Raw genomic sequence first — 14075 nt, forward strand, 5'->3', positions numbered from 1 at the left:
ATACGTCGTAGTTGTTAAGGTTTTCATTGAAATTACTTGACTTGTCAGAGTAACAGACTAGACTGAGTGAGCTCTCAAATATTTCAGTATTTTACTAGGGGTGACGTGACTAGCCCCTTATACTTTTTAGCATTTTGCGTTTTTGGCGTTATGCTAGGTTTTTATGGCCCCACAACAAAGGCCGACCAATTGAAAAGAATTGAAGTCAGTCTTCCCATGTCAAACAAATGATTTTTTTTATTGTTGACAAAATAACTTTTTAGTACAGTCATCATCATCATCATCGACCGATAGACAACTATGTAGTGCCCATTGCCACTTCAGTTTCGCAACCCGCTGAGTTATGTCGGTAACTCTAGTTCTCCTACAGATCTCCGCATTTCTGATTTGATCACGTAGAGAAACTCGAAGCATAGCTCTCTCCTTCGCCCGCTGAGTAACTGAGTTTTCTGATGAGGCGAATAGTTAGTAATGTCTCGGTTCCATATTTACGAGTAGAGATATTAGATATCTCTACATAGTACCTATAAAATAAAGTCGCTTCCCGCTGTCTGTATGTATGAACGCGTAGATCTTTTAAACTACGCAACGGATTTTAATGCGGTTTTCTTCAATAGATAGAGTTATTCAAGAGGAAGGTTTATAGCTATAGTTTAGTTCTCAAAAAATTAGAGATCCCTAGAGAAATTGAAATAATGTGAATTAGGTCGGAAAAAATCCTTTCATTTGAGAGTTTCCGAGGCAAATACACCTCAATGACACCACATTAGTATCTACATTGCACCCATGCGAAGCCGGAGCGGGTCGCTAGTGTATGTATATTCATAGCCACTGGTATTAAACTCGCTGACGAAGCTCAGCGTATCTGAATGGTGAATAGCGTCGCGTTAGAAGCACACAATAGCCTCCTTGGGATGACGCCGTGAAGGTCTCTAGACACGGCGCGGATGCGATTGTGTTACAAGCAGTTACGCTCTACGGACGATACGCTGAATTAAAGAGTCCCCGACAGGTTGAGATGGCAGTCGGGGTTATGAGGCGGGGGACGCCCCACACACCCGCACGTCACCCGCGCTCGGTTAGCCCGGCGGCAGTAAGACATTAGAAGTCGCATTATGCTAGAATGGCGACCTCGCACCTAAGAGCTAGTAAACAAATATCCAATTAAAAACCTAATATTTGTTTGCATACCTAATTACAATTACTTAATAAGCTAAGCTAATGCCTAGTTCCATAAAATTACAATTATATGCTTACCATAGATCTTACTTACCTATTGCACCACAGTGTCAAAGAAATCAAAGTCAAAGTCAAATGATTTATTCAAAAAGCTATATATAGTATAATAGGTAATAAATTACTCTTTTTGATAGTCAGATGTTGGATTTGTAAGATATAGTGGTGATAATTATTACGCAAACTTAAAACTAAAGCTATATCATACAATTAACTCGGTTATGTTTAGGTCCTTGAGACTGAACTATAGGTTTAATAATAATATAAAAATATTAATATAATAATTAAATATAATTAATTAATAATATAATGATTAAAAATAATAATAATGATTAACTAGTGCATGCTCTAAGTACCTAATAAGTTTATTAAACGGTATAAGAAAATTGCAGACAAGGTCACAACGTACGGTTTTGTCGCACTAAGGATGCAATGGTCACTTGGAATTAATAGTTGTTCAAATAGACTAGGTACACGCGTTGATTGATTGGATGTTTCGCTGCTACAGTTCTGTATCACTACCCATATTATATGTGTTTGTTTGTTGGTTTGTCTTTACATCACGTCTCAACGGAGCAACCGATCGACTTGATTTTTTGCAAGGGTATAGAGAGTGGCATTGGCTACTTTTTATCCCGGAAAAACAAAGAGTTCCCACGGGATTTTCAAAAACCTAAATCCAAGCGGACGAAGTCGCGGGCATCAGCTAGCAGTTTATGATATATTCTATGGCGGTGACAGCTCAGTGGTTAACACGTCTGCCTCCCATTCGGGAGGTCCGGGGTTCAATCCCGGGCACACACGTCTAACTATTCAGAGTTAAGTGCGTTATAAACAATTAAATATCACTTGCCTTAACGGCAAGGTGGAGGAACACATCGTGAGAAACCTTGAATTTCTGAGAGTTGTCCATAATATTCTCAAAGGTGAGTGAAACCTGCCACTTGGCCAGCGTGGTGGACTTTGGCCGAAACCCTTTGCACGACAGTGACAGCAACTTTAAATTCCCCAGGTACTGCGGAATGGCGATTCCGCATAGAAAGTCGTTCTGACCCCCTAAATCCCTTTTTTGGCACAGATATCTTGGCAGACAATGTCAGGAGTCGAGACTCCGATGCACATAACCTGCTACTGTCCCGCTCTTTTTTTTTTTTCTCTAATCCATAAACGTAGCATCCACCTAGCAAAACACGTCGTCCAACTTGAGGAAGCTACTCTAATTCCAGTCAGGAAAATGTTCCTGTACCTACATACCGCCACAAATATTGGCACGGAATTGTAAAATTACTGGCGATCAAAAGGAATCGAAGACGATCGAAGTGACACAGAGTATCCGAGAACTGCACAGCTCTGAAGAAGAAGGACGAAGAAGACCACTAAAAGTCAGCTCAATGACTCCTAGTTGACTAATCTCCGCTGCCGTTGGCTGCCGTGGCCGAAATTCAGTCAGTAAAAATAACTATTATTATTTACCTAAATCGTAAAACGTACTTGCAATTTATTTCGAATTGCGAAAGGCGCCGCTTCGGTATCAAGGTTTTGACCTCTTGAAGATCTTACCCTTACGTAACTTTGTAATTGGTAGGTAGGTACCTAATTGACGTAGTCGTTTCTACTTCTCGATTTATGCTTTTTATTTATTTGATGACTAGCTTATGCGACGGCTTTGTCCGAGTGGATTTAGATTTTTAAAATCCTGTGGGAACTCTTCGATTTTACGGGATAAAAAGTAACCAGGTCTACAACTATACCCAGACAAAAAATGACGTCGATCGGTGTCGCTTCGTTGCGTGATTGAATAACAAACCAACAAACGGCAATAGCGAAAGCTGCAATCTATTATAATTAATAATAATAAAACAGACACACTTTTTCATTAATATTTGGGTAGTGACGATTTTCATTTTGACTTATTTGCATCAAAAGCCTTCGCGCCGCGCCGGTACGACATAATGTAAACGGAGCACCAACATCAGTGTACAGCAAATCAATTAATTAGTGCAGAGCGCCGACTGCCGATTGCCAGTTAGCGCAATTAACTACGTTAATCTAAGGACTGGCAATTGAAATGCTATACAAATATTTTTTGTGCTTCACTTATTTATCCTACTAGCTGTTGTTCGCGTGGAATTAGGTTCTTTAAAAATCCCGTGGGAACTCTTTGATTTTCCGGGATAAAAGTAGCCTATGTCGCTCTCCAGGTCTTTATCTATACCCATGCAAAAAATCACGTCAATCCGTTGCACCGTTCCGACGTGATTGAAGGACAAACCAACAAACAAACACACTTTCGCATCTATAATAAGGGTATGATTAGTATTTCATCATCATGATGATCAACCCATAGCCAGCCCACTATTGAGCATGGGTCTTCTCTCAAAATTATAAGGGTGTAGTCCGCCACTCTGACCCGGTGCGGATTGGCAGACTCCACAGACCTTTGAAAACATCATAGAGAATTTTCAGACATGCAGGTTTCCTCACGATGTTTTCCTTCACCATCAAAGCATGTGATATTTACTTAACGTGGTAGATGCATCTGACTATTCGTAAGTACTTGTAAAAGTTTATACGAATAAAAAAAGATTTTCATTTTCATTTTCATTTTAACTGCACATAACTTCGAAAATTTACCATTAAAATATAATAGTTAGTTATAGGCAAGTATATCTATTGTCCAATTATTGTAACTAAAATGTAAATTGCTTTTTCCTCATTAATTTTCAAACGTTATTTATTTAGTAATGGGAATATAGTCACTTTATTATGTTTGTTGATAACTAAAATTTGAAAAAAAAATCCACTCTTACCTATCAGGGGGATACCTTGGCAGGGACAAGTGGAACAGGCTGTTATTTAGTACTTAGATTTTTACCTCATTTTTATCTTTTGGTTTTCACCCTCAATCAAAACATTACAGAATTTTTTAAAAATAATATTATATATATTATGTACAACACATTAAAATATCTAAATATAGAAAAAGAAAAGGTGACTGACTGACTGACTGATCTATTAACGCACAGCTTAAACTAATGGACGGATCAGGCTGAAATTTGGCATGCAGATAGCTATTAAGATGTAGGCATCGGCTAAGAAAGGATGTTTGAAAATTCAACCCCTAAGGCGGTGAAACAGGGTTTGAAATTTGTGTACTCCACGCGGACGACCCCGCGAGCATAAGCTAGTATATTATTAGTCTTTGGAATATTAAAATTAGGATCACCCAAGCAATGCAAAATTCTGCCAATTTTATTAATGGCGAGTTAAATCTTGACTGTGGTAGTAAGTTATGATGCAGTCCAAGATGATAGCAGAGTGCAGACTAACCTGGGTAGGGTATGGCAGCTACATTAAACCCATACACCTATCAGTTTGTATGCTGCAATGCATTGTACATAAATTTTTGTGACAAGAAAATTGTATGATACAAAAACTTCAGAAAATCTTTAATGCACTGTTATAACAACAATTTATATAAGAGTCTTACTAGAAAACTTTAGGTAAATATTTAAAACCGGTCTCAAATTAACTGATTAATTAACTAAAACACGTATAGTTGCACTACAGTACCTAGTTATCAGGTACCTCTATCTATGGCATTGAAAAAAACAAAGTTTTTTTCGTAGATAATACATACCTACTGTTCAGATATGAGACGGCCACTGTGATAAAAAACAGAGCATTGATGAAAAATAATAACATTATTCTAATAGGAATTACAATTTCAATGATATTATGCTTTAGCGAATCACCGTCTGACCGTCCGACATGTGTACAGTGAAAATGAATAAACGATTACCTTACCCTTATCACACGGCTCCTGTCCTCGTAAACTGATAACACATAATCACAATAAAGTCTACACAAGATAATTACACGGATTAATCACGATAATTCTACAAAACATACAAACTTAAAACTTGCAGCGACAAAAAATTGTAGAACACTCTCCTCTCTCGGTAGAAGGCGCGCCACTGCATAGGGATACCATATTGAAATTTGATTTACCCATTAAAATTTATATTAATTATTCATGAATCAAAACTGGTAAACCTTATTTTAGAAAAAAAAACGATGCTCGAAATAAAATTGAATATTTCATCAAGTCACTAACATTAAAATATTACAAAGGACATCTTTGGATAGGAAGGGCAAACATGACATTTCTGATATCAACTAACTATATATTTTAGTCACACTATTTCTACTACCTACCTACAGAAAATCGACCGTAGACTTTTGTATTAAGTAGGCACTTTTTGTGTGATTTTATTTGAATCGTAGGTACCTTAATGAAAATCTAAAAATACAATCACTGAAATACACTCTTGAATCAAAAACAATCACGAACTCATATAATTACTACTTTCTACTTCAAAAGGCATAAAAGTATGAAATTATTTTCTCTGAAGTGGCCATTTCCGCCTTAGTAGCCGCCACTCTGGCCACCCGCCCAGAGGTGAAACAGCGCCGTGATACCAATCCACACGCTTAGTATCTCACCCAAGCGACCTTTCTTGCTTACACGGGACAAGAATCACATCTACTAGGTATCTCGTCTTTTGCCATCGCTTCGTGCCTAACCTTTTGGTTCTAACTTCTAATGCATGCACGGCCATTATATTATGTAGGTACCTAGTCATAAATATTCTGATTTCAAAGTTAAATCACCTATCCTTTAACGAGTCAATTTACTTACGTTAGTTTTTCATTGTAGACAAAACATTAACATTTTAGGTCACAAAAAATGCTTGGCACAAAAATGTCAATCCAGAAAGCTTTTTTGCCCAATATTTCATATTTTTTATTCCAATAAACTTGGCAACATTTTAAATTTTTTTTCCACTTCATCTGATTTTATGACTCTAGATTGTAGCTCTTTTGAGCTTGCAACTTTTTCAACGATTAAAGACCAAAGCGCACACAAGCGCACAGCACTCTACCGCACCGATCATGCCATAGTCATATATGTACTTAAAATCAAATAAAGGTTGCAAGTTGGTTGCAAGCAAGAGCCTGCACGCGGGGCGCGGGTTGCCGATCATTGGTTTAGAAATTGTGTAAAACAGTAAGCCGCAATGTAAATCAAACAAATAACCCTCCTAGGGCGTTTGTGCACTCATCCGTATTCGGTTCGTATTCGTGTTTTTATGTACAAGCAAAAAAAACTGCTTTTTTTGCTTACTTAAGTTACTAAAATATAGATAAGTTAGAGGTGCGGGCCCGGAATCGAACTTCCAACCTCTCGAATAGGAGGCGGACGTCTTTACCACTAGGCTATCACCGCTAACGATAATATTTGAATTATTTTACTTACTTCCTGACCAAGTTATCAAGGGATTGATGTCTTAAGATAATTCGTACGTGCTCGAGTGCCCGCGCAAGTTATCTTGGTAAGCTTTCTTTTAACTACTTAATAGGTAGGTACCTACAGGTGATTCAAATATGAACATACTTATGTACTTAACTTTGTTAATAGTAGGTAAGTACTACTTAAATGATTTCTCTCTTTGATTTTTAGGGTTCCGTACCTCAAAAGGAAAAACGGAACCCTTATAGGATCACTTTGTTGTCTGTCTGTCAAGAAACCTACTAGGGTACTTCCTGTTGACCTAGAATCATGAAATTTCGTAGGTTGGTGGGCTGGTATTAGGGGAAAAATCTGAAAACCGTGAATTTGTGGTTACATTACACAAAAAAAACTAAATTGTGGTCATAAACTAATAACTAGTATTTTCAATTTTGCAAGTGAGATAACTGTATCAAGTGGGGTATCATAATATGAAAGGGCTTCACCTGTGCATTCTAAAACAGATTTTTATTTATTTTTACCTATCATAGTTTTTGAATTATCGTGCAAAATGTCGATAAAAATACCACTGTAGTTTCGACCCTCGTTGCGCGAGCCTGACTCGCACTTGGCCGGTTTTTCGGGATGAAAAGTAATCTATGTGACCTGTCTCCAGAATGTAAGCTATCTCTGTAGCTGTATCTACCTATACTTGGTACAGTACAAAGTCTGCACAACGAAGGTAAATGATGCTCGCTACTACGTCCATGTGAATTTTGATTTTCCATGACCAAAATTAACCTAATTAGATGTCTTTCCTCGTGATGGAAGCTATCTCTGTGCCCGTCAAAATCGGTTGCATGGATGGGCTGTGAAAAGCTAGCAGACAGACAGACACATTTTCGGATTTGTAATATACCTACTTAGTATGGACTAGCTTATGCTCGCGACTTCGTCCGCGTGGACTACATAAATTTCAAACCCCTATTTTACCCCTTTAGGAGTTGAATTTTCAAAAACCTTTCTTAGCGGATGCCTCCGTCATAATAGCTATCTGCATGCCAAATTTTAGCCCAATCCGAAGAGAAGTTTGAGCTGTGCGTTGATAGATCAGTCAGTCAGTCTCAGCTTTTCCTTTTATTTAAATAGATAACACCCTGTATCAGCTAGGATTAATTAAAAATAAAGCTGATACTAATCCCCAATATGAATTAACATCGAAAGTATATAAAAGCGATACGTACTTCATTTAAACCGTCTTGATATTATTGTGCCAGTGCCCTATAGACGCCATGGTTGCCAAAGTCCTTTGTCTGGCCTTGGCCTTATTCTGTGCTGGTGAGTACATGCCTACCCTCACTATTATTAATGGGGAGGTCACGACCATAGAGTAGTATTATATTAGGGTAGTCACGACCCTGCACCTCCCATGACCCAGTGGGGCCAGATGCAGGCATTAACTGTTAGACTGAGATCTATAGAGCGCACTTTGACTTTGGTCAGACTTAAGATTGAGTTAAAACGAGACAGATTTATGCGAGAGCTATAGCTCTGTCGCGTTTTAACTCTGTCCTAAGTCTAAGCAAAGTCAGAGTGCGCTCTATATAATTATCTCAAGCCTTAGAATTGTTGTAAACAAAGCCTCCACATCAGTCTTCACCGGCGGCCGTTTACAACTACAGTAGGTAAGCAGTCCTTACATTACATTATCGGAAAGTCTGTATTTTTCAGTGTCAGCGGCACCAGAAAGCAGACTAGTGGGCGGATCCCCTGCTGAGATTACGGATTTCCCCTCCGTCGTAGCGCTGGTCTACCACTACCCGCGACCCAACATCTTCATCCAGCGATGCGTTGGCTCGCTGATCTCCTCCTGGCATGTGCTAAGCAGCGCTTTTTGCTTCACGTAAGTTCATGCGAAAGCGTGGTACGATGCATAGGCTTAATAAACAAGGTACAGTACGCGGCAAAAAGTAATGTACTTCGACCTTTAGAAGGAGATATCAGATTTGAAAAGCACTGTCTCTATCGTTGAGACCGACAAAATGTCATTGGTATGAGTGATAGAGACATCATTCCTCATACGTATGGCTAAGGTTTGGAATACTCTTCCGCGATATGTGTTTCCTACCAATTACAACCCGGGTATCTTTAAAACAAGAGTGAATAGGCATCTTCTAGGTATACCTATAATGAATAAAAAAAAAGAGACAACGCTCTACAAAGCCGAAATACTTATCATTCTAATGGCCGATGTAGGTACCAAAATTACTTTCTGCCGCGTATGTAGGTAGGTATGTGACATAATTATATACGTATAAGAACCCTTTAGACTGCATTCAACTCTGCATCTGATGCACCGGCTAACTAAGTACATACCTACTTTACAAATTGTCAGTAAGTGGGCTTAAGGACTGCTGATTGAAGAAAAACTTAAAACTGTGAAATACTTAAGGTTCGTACGCACCTGAGCGGCGCGGCGCGGCGCTTCAGCGAGCTGCACGTCGCGGCACAGAGCGTCAAAATATCATTTCTATCATTTTGTATGGCGCATATCGCACTAGAGCGGCGCTGCACAGCGCTTCACCGCGCGTTGCCGCGCGGCACGGCTGGAGAGAATATTTTGAAGCGCAGCGAAGCGACGCGCAGTGCAGTGACGCTAGTGCGACATACCCAGCGGCGCGGCACGGCGCTTCGCGCTCGTACGCGAACGGGTATAAAAGTGACGCGCAAGTGACGCGAGGTGCCGCGTACTGAAGTTGTAGTGCGGTAGGCACCGTCGAGCGGCCTGAGGTGACGCGTTCTGCAGTCGGACTGAAGCGCCGCGCCGCGCCGCTCAGGTGCGTACGAACCTTTAATGGAAAAAAGCGTAGTACTTAACTAAACAGAAACAGACTTGAATGAAGTTCATTCGACCTCCTTCCAAGAGTTTATCTAAGTATGTGACATATATACACTTTTGGAAGGAGGAGAAGCTTTGGTTAGTTTTGGTAAAAAAGTTCGAATCCCAATAAGGTTAACGTGGGTAATTTCTAAACTGCCTGCCCTCATATCTCATAGGCCAACTTTGAAGGAGTTATTACTCCTAAGTAAGTTGGCCTCCTTTCCTAGATCTTCAACTTCCCAACAGATGAGCGGTCAGGAAAACAGAAGATAGACTGTCTGTTTGTATAATGCTAAAACCTGATGCAAGAGGAGTGTGTAATAATTCATTAAAATGCATTTAACTACTGACACATTTACCTAATAGCATTTAAATACCTAACTGATAAAACCATAAATTCTGTTTTCCAAAGATAACGATTTTTATTTACAAGACCTAGACGTTGTATAATCCGCTGGTTGCCAATGCGATGATAACAAACATACAATTTATTATATGCGAATTAATAGGGCTTATTGAGTATCTATTGATTAATTAACAGATATTTATGAATAGGTAAAAAAAATTATTCTATCAAACCTATATGTAATAGATAGTAGGTACCTACATAACAAGCCGGACTTTAAAAGATTATCAAGGTACCTACCATCAGTGGCGTGCACAGGGTTTGAAGCCATTAGGTAGGCATTACTTAGGGGAACCTGTTAACTGGCAGGTCATAATGTAAAATTTGCATTGAGCTATTACAACTGGGGTAAGCAATGCATTTATGCCTCTATGACCTGCACGACCATAGATTAGTTATTGGTCTTTCTCCGCTCTACGTATACCTACCTACTCACTTTATACTTATAAGAATAGAGCAGCACTCTTGTTTTTAAGACGTCAGTCTTCAATTCGGGATAGGGGCGGGGGGGGGGAGGGGTGTTCACTCACGGGCACGCCACCCCTAAATTCACCAAGTGTTCTCGTAACAGACACCTCTACGAAAGGTCGTAATAGCCATAATAAAATACCGTAAGCTACCACGTACCACACCCATAACCACCACCATTCTACTTCTTTTATTTGTATGAATAAAATAAAGAAATCTGTTCATTATACATTTAGGAAACAGTAGACTTGAGAAAGCTCGAATATCTGGGCCATGTTATGCGCAACCCAAAATACGATCTACTGCAGCTTATAATACAGGGCAAGATAAAAGGCAGACGTACTTAGACGGCCGTAGACGAATAACCTTCGCCAGTGGTTTAACATGAGTACAAGGTCACTGTTTAGGGCAGCAGTAAACAAGATCCAGTTAGCCTTAATGATTGCCAACCTCCGGTAGGGGATGGCACTTGAAGAAAAAGAAGAAGACTTAGGTACAATATATTTCTTATTTAAAAACATACTTATTCATTCCTTTACAGCGGCGCAACCATAACTAACTTCCACATTAGCGCGGGTTCCGCCCAAAGCTTGAGTGGCGGCGAAATAAGAAGCGTGCGCCAACTGATTCAGCACCCGGACTACGACGAGAAAACCCGTAATGCAGACATCGCGCTGGTGATATTAAACCAGGCTCTGGGCATCAGCCCGACCGTCGGCGTGCTGTTCCTTCCCCCTGCTAACTATATCCTCCCCGTTGGGCTGCAGACCAGCGTCGCGAGCTGGGGATTCGAAACTGTAAGACATTCTATCATCATCATCATGATCAACCCATCACCGGCTCACTACAGAGCACGGGTCTCCTCTCAGAGTGAGAATAGTTTTGGCCATAGTCTACCACGCTGGCCATGTGCAGATTGGTAGATTTCACACACCTTTGAGAATTTTATGGAGAACCCTTAGGCAGCCAGCGGCTCTACCGCGGTTGTTTGACAGCTACAATGTCACGATCGCAATCATCTCTGATTGGTTAATGCTCGCTCACTATTGGCCACAATGTATTGTTGCAGCAAGAATCGCACAAATTCAGCCAATCAGAACAATTGAGATTGTAATAATGATTGATGCAGGTTTTAGACAATCGCCCTACAGGTACCTAACCTTACGATGTTTTCCTTCACCGTTAAAGCAAGTGATATTTAATTACTTAAAACTCACATAACGTTGAAAAGTTAGAGGTGCGTGCCCGGGATCGAACCCCCGACCTCTGATTAGAAGGCAGACGTCCTAACCACTAGGCTATCACAGCTAAGACATTCTATAGATAGCTCTAAAGTCTAATCTAATAGTTTGAAGTAGAAACAGGAATATTTAGGTCACTGAGCATCGTCTTCTTAAATCGATGAACTGAACTAAACAACTGCCATATAGATATAGCCACATAGGTCACATGAAGGACGTCCAAAATCACCAGCGAATCCGAATAACTAATCTGCTACTACTTAGCTGGCATGCCAGCTTACCAGCAATGCGAGTAACTAGCATGCGCGGAAAACAAATAAGTTGACGGTGACTCGCACTTGACCGGTTTTTACTTTCTTGGGCTCCTTTTTTAGACCATTTTTAACTAGGTAATTAAAATGTCTCTGATAGAGCTATTGTGTTTGCAGGAAGATGGACCCCAACACGCCAGCCTAAAGAATATCACACTTACCACGAAGAACTTGGAATTATGTAAAGAGGCTTACAAAGATGTCGATGAAATTAAAATCACAAAAGGTAATTTACGTCTTTAAGTACCTACGCGACAGGCCGAGATGGCAATCGGGGAGGGAACGCCCCGCACTAACCCGGTGCGAGCGAGCGCGGATGATGTCGGGTGTGCGGGGCATTCCCCCGCCTCATATCCCGATTGATATCTCAACCTGTCGAGTGTAGCAGACTACACTTCCTTATAAATAAATAAAATAAATTAGCCTTTATTCTCTGATACAGTAGTTATACATCTTATATTACTAACTAACCATATTACTAATTTCTTATTTCCTATTATTTAATTATCCTATCCTATATAATTTATTCCAAAAAAAATTGCTAACACCAGCAATTAACAGATAAGGTTGTCCTCTTTGTAAATAGGCCTCCTCACACTTCCTTACCTATATAAAAACTTAAAAAATGAAAATGGCGGATTTTATGCGCTAATAAAAACAGTGCAAACAGCAGTCTTCGGGGTTATTTTGAAAACGTTGTAAATGACTTGTTTCAGCTCAAATCTGCGCGTTAAACGAAATTGCCGGTATTTGCTTCGGCGACGCCGGCGCACCTATGATCTATAACAACGTGTTGATTGGCTTTTCTTCCTTCTACAAGGGGTGCGGTGACAGCTCCTGGCCGGATGTATTCACCCAGGTATCCACATACACCGACTGGGTCATAAAGAACGCCGTAGCTCCCACTGGCGAGAAACCTCTTACAAGAACTGTTGTATAATGTCCTATAAAACCTTCGACAAAATATTCATCATCATCATCGCGTGTAATCATCGAAGTGAAGTTTAACATCACTGTGTGAATAGCTTCTCTAGGTTACACGGGCACATTTTTAAGCAATTATTGCTCGGCAACCGGTATGAATCAATTTCAATAAAATGCGGCACTTGCTTTGGTGACTCCCGCGCTCCTATGATCTAGGTATATCAAAGTGTTGATTGGAATGTCTTCCTATAAGTACTACAAGGAGTGTGGTGACAGCTCCTACCCGGATGTATCCACCCAGGTATCCACCCACACCGACTGGATCATAGAGGTTGCCGTAATAACTCCCAATGACGAGAAATCTCTTACAAGAGCAGCGGGGCGATTGTCTAAAACCTGCATCAATCATTATTACAATCTCAATTGTTCTGATTGGCTGAATTTGTGCGATTCTTGTTGCAACAATGAGCAACAATGCATTGTGGCCAATAGTGAGCGAGCATTAACCAATCAGAGATGATTACGATAGGGCCACTGACATGTATAAAAGGGTTTTGACAAAATACTTATCACCATCATCGTCATAAAGCGATAATAGTTTAGTCTGTCTAAGGCTGGCCGCATATTATCAGAAGAATCCCCGCTAGGCCTTCGGCCAACCAGAGGAGACCCTGTCGTCGTCAGAAAGAACTCCTTACGTACACCGGAAAGCATTCAGTACATAGATACTAGATAAATCCCGCGGGGTGATTACGTAAAACGGTGCAGTAGCGACAGCAACGCGACTGCAGTAGCAATGCGACAGTTCATTTGCTGTCTCTCTTCTTCTTTTTATTTAGCTTTGTGGCTATTGCTGTCTCTCTCTAGCCGCTGTTACGCGTGACGTTTGACAGCAATGATTGCGAGATTTACGCCTGTCGCGAGATACGTACGCGCCGCACTGTCAGAATCTTGACGAATCGGACGTAGTGAGTGCGACAGTTTCTGACAGACTTTCTGGTAATATGCGATCAGCAGCCTTAAGGCGCTTCTTTTATTTTCGCATATTCAGCCCTTTCCACCAGCATTTTTGACAACCTGGAGATCTTGTCTAACTCACTTTGGCAATATGTTTAGAATAGTTTAGGTGTTTCATAAAAATGTATCTAAAGGCGCTTCTTTTAGTTTCGCATATTCAGCCCTTTCCACCTGCATTTTTGACAACCTGGAGATCTTGTCTAACTCACTTTGGCAATATGTTTAGAATAGTTTAGGTGTTTCATAAAAACGTATCTACGCTGTAAATAGTGTTAAAAGATCTTAAATAAAACAAAAA

The 14075-nt window shown here is 40.2% G+C and overlaps 2 protein-coding genes across 14 annotated transcripts in view; one reads left to right on the top strand and one right to left on the bottom strand.

The window, feature by feature from the left end:
• Itpr (Inositol 1,4,5,-trisphosphate receptor) overlaps window positions 1–5204 on the bottom strand; it is a 99374-nt gene extending 94170 nt beyond the window's left edge. For 12 of the 13 annotated variants that reach the window (XM_069506441.1, XM_069506436.1, XM_069506440.1 and 9 more), the window contains exon 1: window positions 5044–5204. The gene's annotated coding sequence lies outside the window, so the exon portion shown is untranslated. Of the gene's footprint in view, window positions 1–5038 lie in introns of all 13 variants that reach the window. The other variant, XM_069506429.1, reaches the window with a different exon arrangement.
• LOC117993210 (trypsin-1-like) lies at window positions 1107–13046 on the top strand. Its single transcript, XM_069506657.1, has 5 exons — window positions 1107–1148; window positions 8261–8432; window positions 10826–11081; window positions 11954–12062; window positions 12553–13046. The coding sequence occupies exons 1-5, from the start codon at window positions 1124–1126 to the stop codon at window positions 12774–12776; spliced, it is 786 nt and encodes a 261-aa protein (XP_069362758.1). The 5' UTR covers window positions 1107–1123; the 3' UTR covers window positions 12777–13046.
• Window positions 13047–14075: the final 1029 nt, after the last annotated feature.

Source organism: Maniola hyperantus, chromosome 23, assembly GCF_902806685.2.
Source record: "Maniola hyperantus chromosome 23, iAphHyp1.2, whole genome shotgun sequence".
Lineage (NCBI taxonomy): Eukaryota > Metazoa > Arthropoda > Insecta > Lepidoptera > Nymphalidae > Maniola > Maniola hyperantus.

Bases quoted from the DNA above. Each gene is read 5' to 3' on its own strand.
- LOC117993210 (XM_069506657.1), top strand. From the start codon at position 1,124: ATGGCGACCTCGCACCTAAGAGCTA. The intron at 1,149-8,260 runs GTAAACAAATAT...TGTATTTTTCAG, and splicing joins GACCTCGCACCTAAGAGCTA to TGTCAGCGGCACCAGAAAGC. The intron at 12,063-12,552 runs GTAATTTACGTC...GACTTGTTTCAG, and splicing joins TGAAATTAAAATCACAAAAG to CTCAAATCTGCGCGTTAAAC.